Source organism: Crocodylus porosus, unplaced genomic scaffold (genome assembly GCF_001723895.1).
Source record: "Crocodylus porosus isolate Cpor-Errol unplaced genomic scaffold, CroPor_comp1, whole genome shotgun sequence".
In the NCBI taxonomy this organism is placed as follows: Eukaryota; Metazoa; Chordata; order Crocodylia; family Crocodylidae; genus Crocodylus; species Crocodylus porosus.
In genome coordinates, this window is record NW_017728949.1 from 49939890 (window position 1) to 49954387 (window position 14498).

General features: G+C 41.2%; 1 protein-coding gene across 4 annotated transcripts in view; it reads right to left on the reverse strand.

Annotated features, from left to right (window-relative positions):
* Positions 1-14498, reverse strand: part of SLC4A10 (solute carrier family 4 member 10) — a 337292-nt gene that overhangs the window by 31728 nt on the left and 291066 nt on the right. For all 4 annotated transcript variants that reach the window (XM_019554513.1, XM_019554512.1, XM_019554511.1 and 1 more), the window contains exons 15-17: positions 7631-7736; positions 4825-4986; positions 718-831 (exon numbers count right to left, since the gene is read on the reverse strand). In XM_019554513.1, the coding sequence (XP_019410058.1) occupies positions 718-831; positions 4825-4986; positions 7631-7736 (382 nt within the window). The remainder of the gene's footprint in view (positions 1-717; positions 832-4824; positions 4987-7630; positions 7737-14498) is intronic.

Below are 14498 nucleotides of genomic sequence, written 5' to 3' on the forward strand. Positions count from 1 at the left end.
GGGGGGGTAGGAAGAGGTGCTCAAAACAATTATCTTTCACTGGGATAATATAAGGAACATCTGACTGCAAACTGTACAGCCAACTTGTTGGGTCCAGCAATACAGAAGAATGGGGTAGCCTGGAAAGGATAAAAACAGGAGACGGGATAAAGCTGGGGCAGGCAATTATTTTGGGCAAAGGGCTGCTTACTGAGTTTTGGCAATCCATCGAGGGCCACATGACAGGCAGCCCAGGGCAGATAAATATTAATTTTCTAAATTTTTAGGGGCTCTGCGAGCCAGATAGAATGGCCTGGTGGGCTGCATGTGGCCCCCGGGCCACATTTTGCCCACCCCTAGGATAGAGGGTTTGGATCAACTAAAACTCCTTAGTTAGATCAATCTAACTGTAGACATTTAACTCAATCATTCTCTTCATGAAAAGGAACTAGTATCCAAAACCCACTTATCTGAAACTAGGTTATACAAATAATAGGAAATCTCAGATAAAAAATGTGGATAATAAAGGTTTCAATATGCACAGATAATGGCAACAATACTTCTGTTATAGCAGAGCTATGAGTCACTAGTCACAGATCAAGGGGTTTGGTGCACACACAAATAATTCAGAGAATAGCTGTTTAGTCAGTGGTTTTAAAATGTTCTCCAGTCTCAGTCTATTATGTGGCAGACTATCTCAGCAATGCAATACGACAGTGCAATATATTAACAGATTACCTTGAAGGCATTTGGAACCTGAAGCTTTGGAGATGGAATTCCAAGGGCATAGTCAAGTAAGACCATAGACAGAATAGTAAGAAAGACGGCAAAGTCACTGACTATAGATCGCACCTGCGAATATTGAGCCAAATGTCATTTTCCAGAAAAACAGCCATACATAATTTAAGAAAGACAATGTAACAGTGTCAACTTAATGTCTTTGACAGGGTACAAGAATACCATGTTTCAAGACAAGATTATACTTTCTCCTATGCAGTAGTCAGCCCAGAGAAGGGCCACAAGGGTATGTCTACACCAATTCAAGACCACAAATTTCACTCTCGGGATAGTCATAGTGAAGCACAGCACACCTACTTTACACATCATGCACCCCATAATGGATGTAATATAGCTGGCTTAGAACTGTGCTGGGTGTGCACCAACTCTCACACCCCAAAAAGTGAGCTCACTGGTGCCTGCTAGTGCTGCTCTAAGATGGTTACAGAACACCTTGTAATGTACTGTAATGTTGTAAAGTGAACTATAGTTCCCAGAAGCCTCCGGGGGACTAGGAAAATGAACTGTATCATGCACTACAACTCCCAGAAGGCTGCAGGAGACAAGAGGAAGAGGAAGGAGCAGCATGGCAGACAGAGGCATGTGGCATGAGAGTGAGAAGCAACTAGGACTGTGAGCTGTAGCAGCTGGGCTCAGACATGGTCAATATGCTCAGGAAATTAGTGAGGCACTGATGATCAGGGGCATTGGTGAGATGGGAGTCCAGGAAGGGTGGTCGTTCCTAAAGGGAATGATCCTTCAGGCACAGGAGACAATCCCATTGCGCATGAAAGCGGACAAAGGGGACACGAAACCCATTTCACTGAACAGGGAAATCGAGGAAAGCCTAGGGGCAAAAAAGAGTCATATAGACTGTGGAAGCAGGGGGTAGCTACCAAGGAGGAGTATACCTACTTAGCTTGTACTTGCAGGGAGTCAGTTAAAAAGGCCAAAGCTTCAATGGAACTTAGACTGGCAATGAAAATTAAAGACAACAAAAAGTCCTTCTACATGTATATAGGGAGCAAAAAGAAAGCACGGGGTAACATAGGACCCCTAAAGGGCAGACTAGGACAATTGGTGACAGATAGAAGGGACAAAGCTGAGCTCTTCAATTGAGTTTTTTGCTTGAACATGGATCAGGACAAATCTCCCAGCTGGACTATAGATGAGCACAGGAGGGAAACCAGCCCACTAAGTGTTAGCGCCAACTTAGTGAAGGGAAACTTGGAGGTGCTGGATGTGTTTAAGTTTGCTTTTCATCCAAGGGTGCTGAAGGAATTGGCCAGTGTCATAGCAGAACCACTGCCATGGCTGTTTGAGAACTCATGGTGCTCAGGTCAGGTCCCAGAGGACTGGAAAAGGGTGAATGTGGTCCCTATTTTCAAGAAGGGGAGAAAGGAGGATCCGGGTAACTATAGGCCAGTTAGCCTCATCTCTATCCTTGGGAAAATCTTTGAAAAAATTATTAAGGATCACATTTGTGGGAGTCCAGCAGGAACAGTAATACTGAAAGGCAATCAGCACAGGTTCACAGGTGGTAGATCCTGCCTAGTACCTTGTTTCTTTTTATAAACAGGTCGCTAAAGGCTTAGATGCAGGGGATGAGGTAGATATCCTCTATCTGGATTTTAAGAAAGCCTTTGATATGGTATCTCATCTTATCCTCATAAATAAACTGAGCAACTGTGATGTAGATGATTACATGCTCAGGTGAGTGGCAAATTGGCTAATGGGATATACCCAGAGAGTGGTGGCAGATGGGTTGGCATCAACCTGGAAAGATGTGGGCAGTGGAGTTCCCCAAGGTTTGGTCCTTGGACCAGTGCTGTTCAATGTCTTCATCGGTGATTTGGATGAAGACGTGGAGAGCACTCTGTCCAAATTCACAGATGACACCAAATTATGGCGTAAGGTAAACACACTAGTGGGCATGGAATGAATCCAAGCAGATCTGGACAGGCTGGAGAAGTGGGCAGAACAGAATAGGATGCAATTTAACAAGGACAAATGCAAAGTGCTGCACCTAGAGAGGAGGAACCACCAGCACACTTACAGGTGGTGGGGAACAGCCTCTCAGCAGCACTGTAGCAGAAAGGGATCTCAGAGTCATAGCTGACTCCAAAATGAACATGAGTTGTCAGTGTTATAAAGTGATCAGTAAAGCTAACTGCACTTTATCATGCATTAGCAGGTGCATCACAAACAGGTCCAGGGAGATGATACTTCCCATCTATGCGGCACTGGTGAGGCTGCAGCTGGAGTACTGCATCCAGTTTTGGGCACTGTACTTCAAGAGTGATGTGGATAACTTTGAGAGGGTTCAGGTAAGTCCCTATGAGGAGACATTGAGGGACCGGAATCTCTTCAGCCTCTGCAAGAGAAGGCTGAGATGATCTTTTGGCCATCTACAAATTCATTGGGGGGACAGCAAGGGATAGGAGATGCTCTGTTTACCAGGGCACTCCTTGGAGTAACTAGAAATAATAGCCACAAACTGACAGAGGGCAGATTCAAGTTAGACATCAGGAAGAACTTCTTTATGGTACGGGTTGCCAGAATCTGGAATGGTCTTCCAAGGGAGGTGGTGCTCTCCCCTACCTTGGGGGTCTTTAAGAGAAGACTGGATAGGGACCTGGCTGGAGTCATCTGACCCCAGCGCTCTTTCCTGCCCAGGGCAGGGGGTTGGGCTCGATGATCTGCCGAGGTCCTTTCTAATGACAGATGGCATTTTGGGACCAGATACTGGTTTAGAGTCCCTCCAGAGCTGGGGGAGGGGGAAAGGGAGATGTTAAGGTTTATTAACTGTATATATCACGGTATAAGAGTTCCCTGTCTGTTACCTGTTATCTGTTCTTGGGTGGTTTCGCTGCAGTGACATGGTTTATTGCCTATTATATATACAGGTATATAAGTGTATGTATTCTAATGTTTATTTACCTGTGCTTTTTCCCAATCTCCTTAGCCTAGTGGCTTGTGACTAATCCCCAGCATCTCCTATATAGAAGTGGAAACTTCCCTTGGTGGTTCTCTGTGCTAGTTCCTGGGTTGTGGGGTTTGGTACGATTTGACCTTAAGGTACTGCCCCTAGAGCAGGCATGCTGTTCTTCACTGCACTGCTTTTTAGTGAGGTCCTTTCATAGTGTATACATGTCCAAAGACCACAAAGAGTTATTTTTGTTCATGCATGTAGCTTGACATAATAGTTCATAGGTCCTCTTATATATACTAGCAGTGCCACTGCTGCAGTAGGGTATATAAAACTAGCTCCGTTTTTCCTTTCCAAGGTCTTTCTCTTCTCAAGTCAAGATAAAAAGGAGCCTGCACTTCACCCTTGCAAAAGTTATTGCAGCAGCTACCCTTCTCCAGGTCCATGGATCCTCAGGACACAATATGCAATTGTCTAAGGATGCCTACTGGAAGATCAGGCATGGCATCTAACATGCACAGAGTGGGAAATATATAATAAATATAAAAGGCCTTCATAGGGACACACTACTTTTAAATGGATCTCCACAGAAATAACGGACAATCTGCAAGATATGTTCTACATACACACATGTTTAGTGGTATCCCTTGTCCTACAGAGCACAGAGATATGAGCTTTTAGAAATGAAGGTCTCAGAACAGAAGGTAAGGTGGAGACAAAGCATAAAGTTTCAGTCAGGTATTCAGCAAATGTACAGAATGCTTTTCCTAGACAGGATATAGAAGTATGTTTATTTTTTGCAGTTTATCCACAAAGAGTTGGTTCTTTACAGAACATTCTTCATTCTGTGATAAGCTGCAGTGCCAAATACTGATCTAAGCTGTTTCTGTATGTTGGATTTAGCCATAAAGTAATGTATATTTTAAACAATAAGGCAGAAACAGAAAACAAACAAAAAAAAACAAACAACCCCCCCCAAAAGACGGATACTTAAGCAATTTCTCTACAAAATCCTAATTCTACTAAAAATCATGAGCAATAATTTATATAAAATAATAAAAATCTGTATTTGCAACACAATAGACTCATTCTCCACCAAATTAACACAAAATTTTGTATTAAAATATATACTCTATTACCTTTGTTGGAAAATATCTGCTAGTCTTGAACTGCTTCAGCGTGGATGATAGCATTACTGTAGAAAAGAATAGGATGACTGACCAGAAGAGAACATCCGGAACATAAGGTCCATGATGTCCACAGGCCCGTCCAACAAACTCCCCATGAAACTTGTTACATTCCTAATGGGGAAAGCAAACCCAATTGTCTTGCTACTATAAATGTTTTATTAAATTAATTACGCCCTCAGTTTAAATACAAATTATATTATACAATAAATTATCAATGAAAAATTAAACATATTTAACCCTTTTCCTTTTAAAACAAATCTTTAGATCATAGTTTTCTAGGACATATTGTACTTTCTAGCTATAATGTTATGAAGAAAAGTGAAAACTTCAAAATAAAAATTCTCTGTCTCAGAACAAAGAGAGTTGTACATACATAAAAACCTTGTTATAATGCCCCTAAAAACCTAGCGAGATTTTGTGATTTTCTTCCCTAGAAATGCTTAATGACAGTGTATTACTTCACTTCATATCAATTAGAGATAATGAAACCAATCTGAGTGAAAAAAAATCAGAAGTCTTCACCCATTCTTGCAAACTGTCCGTTTTGTTTTTTAAAAAGATAATTAAAGCTTTTTAAATTTCCACATGGTTTACACTTCCTATTTCTTATTAAGAAAGGAAACAGAAATTCAAAATATCATTAATAAAAAGCTGTTCCCGTCCCATTTTCAGGTTTGTTTTAATTTGATAATTTGAGTTGTTCAAAGAAGTTTGGACTTAAATTTTATCCTGGAAAGGAACAACATTATTTACCAGAAGGGGGCAGCACACTCCACCAAATTCTTGTTTGGATTAGCTTGTTTCTAAAAATGATCTGATAAAATCAAAAAAAAAAAAAGTAACCACTTATTTAGGGTATCTCCCTTCATTTCAAGTCCAGTGTGACAAAGACTGTCCAATTTTATTCCTTTTAATTTTTAGGTAATAGATAAATTGGAACCAAAATCCCAGATGGAAATTTTGCAGGACTCCCTAAGCAGCAGTCTAAACAACTGATTAAATGGGCAGCCATAAGGATGGATTTTTCCCAGCCTCCCTGCTCACAGAAATACAAAGAATATTTGAATATGTGTGCAAAAGAAGATACAATCTTAGTGCTCATTGTCTAGTAATACTAAGTAAAAAATTATAGGGAATACAAGAATTAACACCATGAAAAACAGGGTAATATTTATGCATCACAGCAATGCGTGAAAGGAGTCAAGTGTGTACTGAAAATGTCATCAAGAAACTTTAAACTGTAAATGAATAAATATTGGAAAATGTGATATTTCTTTGACAGGCCAAGGTGTTATTAGAAAACCCATCCAGTCCTATTGCTCTTAATTTAACCTATTGTTTTGATAACAGGACTTTGGGAAGATGTTTTCAGGGATTTCGTGAAGCAGAATAGGGCTTTTATATTCATTCTTAAAAAAACACTCTATTATCTTAAATCTAGCATAAACATATCCCGAAACAGACTTGCATAGGCTGAGATTTGAAAAACAGAAAAGGAAGGTCTGCCCCTGCACAGACACTTTGCTAAAATCTAAAAGGCTGGATTCTCCTTAAAAAGTTCAGATTTCCCACAGTTTAATCCCACCTTAAAATAAGCACAAAAATTCAGAAACTGCTCATCTCATCTAGCTATTAAGGAAGGTTTGGAAGGATGAAGAAATCAGGAACTCCTTAGATCTGGGTGTAACTCCCTAAGATTGGAGAGGCATCCTACAGTTTGAAAAGCTATGCCTTTGAAAGGAAATAATATCCATGAGAGCAAATTTATTGGATTAGCATTAATAGAGTTCAGTTGGATAAACCAAGGCACATCTAAGCCTAATTTCCTTCCAAAAATACCTAACAAAGATAAAAGAATAAGTCTGGTGCCCACTAGGGTGACTTCGGCCCTCTCTACTGAAGACACCAAGCCTGGGTCTTGCATGTCTCTTGGGCTGATAAATAGTTTTGTGTCTTTTTTAGACTGAATTTTTATTGGCATAGTGATGAAGAAAGAAATATTTGCAAGGAAGAATGATCTGTGTTCAAATATGCTATTTATTATCAAGTTACAAAAACCTCTGTTAGGAAGGAAAAAGAGAAGCACCAACCTTACCCAGAAAATCTTATTAATCCAGAAACAAATATTTTGTGCATGTGAAAAAAATGAATGGTGTGTTTCTTGTTCTGCCCTGCAGAATGGTAACATAATTACTTGCAGGAATCTTTTACACAGCTCTGACAGTCGCACAATACAACGTTAACAAGAAAGGAATGGGGTAAAGGAGACTTCCAATATCAGATACATGATGCTAACATACTTTCTCCTCTCGCTCTTTACTACAGCCTGAACAGCTGGAGGAGAGGTTTAAGGGAAATACAGGCTTATAGGTTCTTTCCACTCAAGGCAGCTTTCATTTTGCCATCTGGTAGAATTTAGGTCAAAACTGTTGTCATTTGAAGTATTCAGACTTAATCCAAGCCAGACTTCTATGTTAGTATGCAAAGAAGTTTCGAAGTACTTGACAACAATGCACATTCTTGCCCTAATATGTACTATGGACTAACAATGATTAACAATGACTATATAATATAAAAAAGAGCAAAAGTTAATGCTACAAAATCATGTTAATCTTTATTCAGCAAAGTAGTGTATCTGTCCTGACTCAAACTCTAAAATCAGAAAGGGAATAAAATATTCTGCAATATAAATATAATAGAAAATATAACATTGATATTTAACCAGCTAGTTATTAGATTACAACATCTCACTTACTGACAAAGTTACATTTCCCCATGGTACATCAGATGCAGAGATATTGTAGTCCTTCCAGTATTGCAAGGTTTTATTGCTAGGATTTTCTGGCTCCATACAACTGCATCTGAAAAGGTAAAACAATATTTTTTCCTATCAAATATTTGCCAGGCAATAATCAAAATCTTTATTACATTTAAAGCCTTAAATTTGTGATCTGCTTTTCAATATGATTTTGATTAAATTTGATTCTACAGTTCTATAGGGTTGAGTACAAATCAATAGCTAGTGGCAGTGTTGGAGCATATATATGCATGTACACTTCCTTGTGAAATATATCTGTTACTAGAGTAGAACAAAATAAAGGAAAATTGGCTACTGTGTCACTCCAATGCTATCTAATATATGAAACTACAGGTTTCATTCCAGGGAAGATCTTGATCTTGGGAATAGACCAGTGCTACTTTACTTATATCTCTGAAATTTTCTACATAGGGATAAACCTAAAAAATAAAGCAATGAAGTAAATAAATAACCTATGGCTCTAGTCTACAATCATGTATTTCTCCAGTTCTCACAGCGTTTTCTAACATTCCTTTTTTCTTTTACAATATCTCTGCATAAGACATCTGCTAAGATTCCAGGGCAGACTTTAAGGTTTGTATCAGACATGTTTCCCTTTCCCACAGCTGCCTTTAAAATTAATTTTCATTTAACTGGGGTATTTGATACACCAGGGGAAATGTAGGAGAGGCTGTAGGAAGTTAACATTACAAATAGGCCGTTCAAAATCAAGATTAAGTCTTTTAAGGCTCTGAAGCTCTGGAAGAAGCCTCAGCAAAGCCTTAAGACCTAGGCATGGTCTTTTCAGGTTCTGAGATGCAAAAATATTGCCTTGTGGTATTCTTTATTTAACCATACCTTCAAATCTACAGTTCTGCTTACTGATATCATAAACTAGTAGGCCTGTGTGAAATGGCTAATATTCACTTCAGATTCAGAGTTGGCCAGCAAGGGGGACAGTAATTCGATTCAGTGATTCAAATCACTGTTCCAAATCGATTCAGCAGAATCTGATTCACAGATTTGGCTTCTGATGAATCTCTGAATTGCACAGGCCCATCCCCCCTGCCTGCTCTCCTAGGCCCCACATGGCTGCCCCACCTGCCCCAGGTCCCAGCGCTTTGGGGAAAAAAGTCCCAAACTCACCAGGTGCTGCTGGCCGGGGGGGGGGGGGCTGTGTGATTCCCCAATGCCCCCCACTGCATGGGGGGCTCTATCATGAGCCCCCAACCCTCCCCCCCAATGTCCCAGACCCCACCCCATGGCTGCCCCACCCACCTCAGCTCTGGCCTTTTAAGGAAAAAAAAACCTCCCCAAACCCTGAACTCACCAGTTCCTGCCAGCAGGGGGGCAATCCTCGCTGCCCCCACCATGTGGGGGGCTCTGCCTGAGCCCCCCAAAACCCCAAGCCCCCTGCAGGAGCCGGTGAGCCTGGGTTTTTTTTTGGGGGTCTTAAAAGTCTGGAGCTGGGGCAGACAGGGCGAATCTCCTCAGAATCAAATCATCACCTGAAGCTTCACACAGCCATATAAACTAGGAGTAACAGCTATGCACTAACCTTCACACCCCTTAGTGTTTCATTGATCATCGGGTCCAGCCACCTGCACCAAGCAGGAAAGATAACTGGGGATAATTGGGGATCAGGTGAACCCAGCAAGGTGACTGTTTAGTCTCCTCTTGAAGATTTCTGGGGTAGGTGATTGCACCATCTCTGGAGGGAGCTTATTCCAAAGTCTGGACACCCTAACTGTGAAGAAGTTTTTCCTAATGTTGAGCCTGAATCGATCTTTCAGGAGTTTGTGGCCATTACTCCTGGTTTTCCCCTCAGGTGCCCTGGTGAACATTTGCTCACTGAGCCCTTGATGTACTCCCCTAGTGTAGCGGTAAGCTGCTACCAGGTCCGCTCTCAGCCTTCTTTGCTTCAGGCTGAAGAGTCCCAGGTCCCTCAGCCTTTGCTTATATGGCTTGCCGTGTAAGACTCTGATCATATGGGTGGCTCTTCTTTGGACTCTCTCAAGCTTGTCCATGTCCTTGCTAAAGTGTGGTGCCCAGAATTCGATGCAGTATTCCAGCTGTGATCTCACCAGTGCTGAGTAGAGTGAAAGAATCACCTCTTTCATTTTGCTGGAGATGTATCAATTGATGCATGCCAGGGTATCATCTGCCCTGCTGGCTACAGCATCGCACTGCCAGCTCATATTCATACTGTGGTCTATTATTACCCCTAGGTCCCTTTCATTTGTGGTGCTAGTCAGTTTGGTGCCACAAATCCTTTGGTATGTTTGCGGCTATTCATCCTGAATGGGGTGCTTTACATTTCTCGATGTTGAACTTCATCAGGTTCCAAGCCGCCCAACTTGCTAGCCTGTCTAGGTCTGTCTGTATCTGTAGCCTATCTTCAAGTGTGACCACATGCCCCCATAACTTGGTGTCATCCACAAACTGGGCCAGTGAGCTCTTCACACCCCGACATCCAGATATTTAATAAAGATGTTGAAAAGTACCGGACTGAGCGCTGACTTCTGTAGGACACTGCTGCCCACTTCTCGCCAGGATGACACGGATCCATTCACTACAGCTCTCTGGGTTCCATCTTGCAGCCAGTTTCTCGCCTACCAGACTGTCTCAGAGTTAAGCCCACAATCCTCCAATTTTCTTGCAAGGACATTGTGGGATACTAGATCAAAGGCCTTTTGGAAATCAAAGTTGCAATGTCAATCTGGTTTGTCATGTCCAGGTGGTGAGTTACAAGGTCATAGAAAGAGATGAGGCTGGTAAGGCAAGGCTTGGTTGCAATGAAGCCATGCTTCCTGTCATTCAGAATCTTACCTTCTGCAAGCTTATTGCAGATAGACTCCTTGATGAACTTCTCTAGGATTTTCCCTAGGATGGAAGTTAGGCTGATTGGCCTATAGTTACCCAGGTCCTCCTTCCTGCCCTTCTTGTGGATGGGCACAACCTTGGCCCTCTTTCAGTCCTCAGGGACTTTTCCAGAGTGCCATGAGTTGTGGAAGAGTTTCACCGGGGGTTCTGCAATGACTTTGGCCAGCTCCTTCACAACTCTCAGATGAAGATCATCCAGTCCCGCTGACTTGTATACATCTAATTTTTTTAATTGGTCATACACCAATTCTACAGCAATAGTAGGAAGGTGATTATTCTTACCATGCTCATCCTCTACTCTATCTGGTATGGTTGTCCCCTTGGTCCGATGAAAGACCAAGGCGAAGTAGTCACCTATTATTACAGGTACTAAACTTAATGTGCAGTAACTATGCTGCATTAATGCACATGTAGACATGCCAACTTTCACCTAACCTCCCCATCCCCATCTCCTCCACACACACAGCTATTTTATTTCAGCAGAACAACTGATGTTCATACAATAATGTAGATATTCTAGTTAGCCCATTGGATTTTGATTCCATTAGGCTAGGATGAGATGCGGTATTCAAACACTGTCACTTGCTCTCTAAAAGGGAAGACAGCATGTCACCTATGCCACACCATTTAAATGCACCTAACTACAAATAATAAACTAAAAGTTAAATAGTGTAACCAAAAATTTCCTATTTTTTCAGTCAGAAATGGGATATATGGATCAAACAGAATGTTCATGTTTTGTTTTGATGTCCAGTACTTCATTTTATCTTTTCTTCTATGGGATCATGTACTATGTTCTGTTTTAATTTTGTTTTAGCTGGTAGAGTGGATAATATTACTTTACTTTTTTAGGAAAAATGATAAATTCTAGAAATACTGTTATTTTCTTATTGCAGAAGCTGTAAATAAATGACGACTACTACTGATAAATGGAGAAAAAAAATTAATAATTTGAATTCCTCAATTAGTTTGGTGAATTGCTTTTGGAATTTCATAACTTTTCCAATAACATCTGACAAATACCTGAATATATTATGTGACTGCTGTTGCTGGGCTTGCCACACTATAAAAGTGGATAAAGAGAGCAATCCTTATCAAAGCCTACTTCAGGGAGACATAAGGCCTTTGTTTAGTGTTTACTAAATGTATGCAATTGTTGGTGGCAGATCATTCACCTGTAAGTTACTTGTATAAACACAGTCCATGTAGATCAAAGTTGTAATCCTGACACACTGAAGTCAATGGAGTTCTGTCACTGATTTCACAGGGAGCAGAATTAAGCCCTTACTGAGTGGATCAAATTCTTGTCTTCTGCTAAATCCATAAAATTTAAGTCAAAGTACATGTTCAGAGTGTGAAAAAAAATCAGTTTGTTGTGACTCTCATTGTGTATGTGATACTGCAGGGGATTCACTAATTATGACTTTGGGGAATTCTTCTGAAAATTTTGCTTTGATGCTGAAGCAGTTCTAGATGACAAAGGAATAGAATTCAATTCTGCCTCTTCACATAGTGATCTCACACACACATTCTATACAAGTCGCAAATAGAAAGACCAGCCCCATCCAATCTGGAAACAAACACCAAAAAATTTGAGGGAAAAAAGTAACTTTGAGTCATTTAAAACAAAATATTTTAATTGTTACTGATTTCATTGTCCATCTATCAGAAGAAATGGGTCATCTAAATGAGTTAGGTGAAGGATGAGGAGGGTTTTCAAGAACTGGAAGTTCAGCGCTCATGTATAGAAAACAACAAAGTAGAAAGAGTACAGGGGACATTGATACTGTTATCACTCTGTGTGAGGTGAAAAGGAGGAAAAATCTGAGAAAGGTGATCCAGGATTTCTGAGCTGTGCAGAGTCCTGAACATTAGGATAGTAAGTTTAAATGTGATCAAATGGGTGAGGAGACACCAGTAGCACAATTTACAGATTAATTCCTATCGTGGAAGATAATTTAGATTGTAGACCTCCACATGGATTAGAGGGGAGCGATGTGAGTTAAGAGATGCTAGATAGGAGGAAATTATAGTAGTTGAAGCAGAGAATGACAAGTGCTTTAGTCGTTAGAATAGACAGCAAGGACTGGCTCTCTGAAGCATGTGGAGAAAACATAGTAAGATTTAGTGGCTGAGGGTGCAGGAGAAGGAGAAGGCAAAAATAGCTCTGAGAATGTCAACATTATGGATTTAGCAGGGCTTTATATCGGTGTGACTTACTCTAGTCTGAGACCAATGCAGCACATCTACCCTGGGGCTTCCACCACATAGTTACATGAGTGTAGTTACTTCAGTGCAGAGATCCCTAATGTAGACATGCTGTGAGAGACAGAGAGGAGGGTCATCATGTAATGTCATGTCACTTGTTGTTTAATCATCTTTGGGCAGATTTCTGTATTTGACGGGCATGATCCTGCTAGCATGTTTTTTGCCAGGGTTTATATCTTGTAAAAAAAATTACTGAAATGAACATTTGACATTTTAAACAACAAGACCTGGTGATAGTTTTACTGCATGATCTCTTAATGCTAACCCAATGGTTTTGTTTGTTAATTGATTTTGGGGAAAATTCAGTAGGCTGAGAGTTCCCAGACATCCATCGGCCCACAGCACAATTACAACACAGGCAGCAACAGTGCAAACATCTTCTCACTTCCTGCTAAATTTACTGAAGTTTTGTCCTTCTGAAACCTTTGCCTGAGTGAGAATATGCTCTCTGCACATTCAGGCATTGACCTACCTGCTCACACTGCCCCCAAAGGTGGCATTCAGTGATCAAAACTTGTGCATTGCAGAAATTACAACACTTCATAACAGGCCTAACGCACACTGTGTAAGGGTTCCTTCTCAAACACAATACATGTGCTTATGTACAATAGATTGTAAACACCATACTAAGAATGCACTGGAGGAGCAGGCAAAGAGGATTTTATTTTAAATCCTAAGGTTAAAATAGGTAAAAAGGGAATATAGCAGTTTTAGGTGAAATGAAAACTCTTTGTCTTATTTTCTGTGATATGGAAGTAGGCGCTCAGGACTACATTACATTACTGTTAAACCAGGAGCATATTTTAATTCTAATCTTGCTCAGAACAAAAGTAGTCTTGATAAAATACTGCTTGCAAAGATGAAGTAATAGCTTATTGTTGCTATTGCAGGCTTCAAGATTCACTTGGTCCACATATAAGTGGGCATGTCTATACATGGCTTTAATGCACATTAGCCTATTTTGTGTGTGTTCAAGCATCACTAAAACTGTGCCATCCAGTTAATGTACATTAAAATAGGTCAATGCACATTCTCCTAGTACCTCACAATGAAGGTACTAGATTTAATGCGCATTAAATAAAACATGTTAATTCATGTGTAGACACAACCACTGGACGCGTCTAAATGTGATTAGTGCTATAAAGGCTTACTGTACAGTAAAATACTGTGCACTAAGCCTTCCCTGGGAGCAAATCTGCTCCCAGTGGGCATGTCCACACATGCAAGCATGTGCGCTCGCAGCAGCTCAAATAGAAGCGATGCAAATTTGAGCCAGGGCTTTTTGCTTCGGCACACGTGCTTGGACATGTACTTTGTTGTGGAGCAAATTGTGTCACTTGGGGCAAAATAACCCTGCCTGGCCCCTCCCGGATCTTCACCCAGGGGGAGCTAGAGCCCAGGGCTAGCACCTGTGCTGTTCCCAGCAGTATAAAAAGCCACCCTGGAAGTAGCTCAGGGCTACTAGGTCTCAGGAGCTTCTGGGGCCCAGCCAATTGGTACCTGGGGACACTACCCCTTGTGCCAGCTGGACTGCTGAAGCAGCCCTGAGAGTTCCCTGCACACTTTACCCACTGCAGCACTCTGGCAGTGGGGGCTGCTGCCTGGCTGTGACCTGCTGTGCATCTACCAGACTCAGATGGGGACTGCAGAGCCAGTAGAGTCATCTGCCCCTCTG